Source organism: Cibotium barometz, chromosome 19 (assembly GCF_041138505.1).
Source record: "Cibotium barometz isolate CiBa-2024 chromosome 19, ASM4113850v1, whole genome shotgun sequence".
Classification (NCBI taxonomy): Eukaryota; Viridiplantae; Streptophyta; class Polypodiopsida; order Cyatheales; family Cibotiaceae; genus Cibotium; species Cibotium barometz.
Genome location: NC_141064.1, coordinates 55,037,827 through 55,040,545, shown reverse-complemented (window position 1 = coordinate 55,040,545; position 2,719 = coordinate 55,037,827). Strand labels below are relative to the sequence as shown.

At 42.6% G+C, this 2,719-nt stretch overlaps 1 protein-coding gene across 1 annotated transcript; it reads left to right on the top strand.

The window, feature by feature from the left end:
* The first annotated feature begins 1,257 nt into the window (after positions 1-1,257).
* On the top strand, positions 1,258-2,402 carry LOC147628752 (uncharacterized). The gene is made up of 2 exons (XM_086814235.1): positions 1,258-1,701; positions 1,997-2,402. Exons 1-2 carry the CDS (start codon positions 1,321-1,323, stop codon positions 2,150-2,152), a joined length of 537 nt encoding a protein of 178 aa, XP_086670361.1. The 5' UTR covers positions 1,258-1,320; the 3' UTR covers positions 2,153-2,402.
* The last annotated feature ends 317 nt before the right edge of the window (positions 2,403-2,719 follow it).

The following is a 2,719-nucleotide window of genomic DNA, read 5'->3' as shown; positions in this document are numbered from 1 at the left end:
CTTGACTAGTTCTCACACTGCTATAAAAACTATTTGGTCGGCCTCTAACACCAGCCATATTGCGTCCACATAACACGGGACATAACAATTCCCCGCCTCGTATGGCCATCATATGAGCTCATATTGGGCCCCTGTTTTGACCCTACAATGTCAGGAGATGGTGTCCAAGAGTGACTTGTCTACCTATTCCGTGTGTGTACCGTTATGAGATAACGGTCCAATGTAGCATGTAGCCAATTTGGCAGTGTGCTGAATCCAAGCCATCTCTAAACCATCTAGCCTCTTAGACCACCTTCACGTGAATATGGGAATACGAGCGCCCAGACTATTCAACCATGGCTACTCCTCATTACAAACATGAGCTCGTCAGTGCCTTGACAATATAATATGAGGATGTAGCATTGATATCCAATAATGTGGTGGTAATTGGTGTATCCCCTTAGTGGATAGTGTTGGTTGTTGAAGTAGAGGGTTTCTCCTTCTCCTTTTCTTCTTCTTGGTCCCCTGAGGATGGTTTTTTAAAACATTGTTACGCTGATTCTCATGGAGATGTTCTTCTTCTTTCTCGTCGGGCTAACCAATGTGTGATTCATCAAAAGAATATGTTCTCTATGCTAGATTAGCTTGGAGTTACATATTTACTTTGTGGTAGATCAAGATTATGCCCCTCATACTGTCTCACAAACATTATGGTAAGACTCTAGATGTCTTTAGTATCTATGGTTGCAAACCATCCATCATTGATTAGCCAATGTAGACTTCCTTAGAGTACATTATTTGCTACTCCTAGCAACAATAAGGTTTCATTGCAATAGAGTTTAAGGTTTCATTGCAATAGAGTTCAATCGCTTGCTCGTCATCTTCATTTAGTTATTGAGATTCTTGGAGAATCATGCATCAAGAATCAAAATTGATATGGACAATGGATAGAGAATTGGGCAAAGGTATTTTTGGGTTTTCAAACTCTATTGTTCGAGTAAAGATGGCATGGATAGTGGGCGCAATCAATATTCGTAAAAATAGTCGGTGAATATGCTCCATATAAAAACAAAGGTATTCACCGAGTTAAATAATATACACGTGGAGCGTTATACCAAGAAAAAGAAAGGCGCTAGAGTATAAATGGAATAAAATAGCAAAAGTCAAATATGCTGAAAGTCTTTTGTTGATAAGGTTGCATGCACGCCAAAAGTGGTGTGTGGCAAAAAAGATGAGAAAAAAAAAGGTGCTGTCGAAGAGCAGAATGCCTCGCCGGACAGAGCGCACTCTGCCAGTCCTCCAATCAATCCACGGGCTGCGGAGTCCGGTCCTTCAATCAAAATGCTTTTGCTTTTCCATCATTGCCGATGTCACAATCGTTTTGTTCGCTTTCCCAACTTAGACTTATTCTCGCCCCTCCGGAAGAGACGAAAGGTCTGGATGCACCTCGAACAGAGCTATTTCACTCTCACACACACACACAGTTGCGCGCCGCAGGCGAGTTCCTCCTCTCTCTCTCTCTCTCTCTCTCTCTCCTCCCTCTCCCCTTTCTCCAGAGCCCTGTATTCCTTAACAAATCACAAGATGCTGGAGGGCAAGGCCGTGCTCGGGGAAGCCGACATGTCGGTGCTGATGCAGCAGCACGCGATGCGCTGCGCTTCGCAGGCCCTCGACCTCCACGACGTCGAAGACTACCGAGAGATTGCCCGCGTCATCAAACAGGTGCTTATCATCGTCTTCTGTTGTGGGTGCTAATTAATAATCGTTACAGTTTTGGGTGCTACAATTGGGTTTTCAGTATATGTATGTAGTATGATGATAATTTTCGTCACATACGTAACCCCATGAACCTATCTATTGTCGATATCGGATATCCTGGTTATGTAGACTCACTTAGCGCACTAAATCTTCTTTCAAAGTCATTATAATATTATATGATACCACTCAAGGCATAGCTGTCCATGCACTCATTTCTGGCACGTGCTCCGCACTGGTTGACGCGTGCTAACAATCGCAGGAGTTTGACAAGTGCTACGGCGGGGGCTGGCAGTGTGTGGTGGGCACTAGCTTTGGCTCCTTTGTCACCCACTCACAAGGCAACTTCATCTACTTCTCCCTGGAAAAGCTGGCCGTCCTGCTCTTTAAGGGTACTGTGCCTGCTGCCACGCCTTAACCCCATTCTTGTATAATATGCCATAGTATATATGTTTGAAGCTGGCCTTCCAGCTCTTGTACACTCTCCTTCTCATCAGTTGGGTTAAACCATGTAAAACAAAACGTAAGTTCCTCATCTTGATCCTTTCGCGTGGCTTAAACCATACATAATTTAAAGTGATTTCTATCTTGCTTTGTCTAGTAACAAGCTTTGCATTTTAGAATGTAAACATATTATAATTTCTTATCAATGTGCTTCCTCTCTTATCCATTTTTTATTCACTAGTGAAAACTTCACCACCATAATTAGAAGCTTACCTTATGTCATTAAAGCTATATTCCTCCACCTTGTGTGTGTGTGTAGAGAGAGAGATAAAGAGAGAGAGAGAGAGAGAGGTGTAACGCCAAAAGAAAAGGTGAACTTTGAAAGAAACTTTTTTGTTGTCATTTGGAAATAACAAACCATAAATGAATAGATTCTAGTGTATTATTTAATGCTTGCCAAGTTAGTAGTAGGTGAATGTGCTTTCGGGACAATGCAACTTTTTCCCGAGAGATGGACCATCATGGGGAGAGAGAGAGAGAG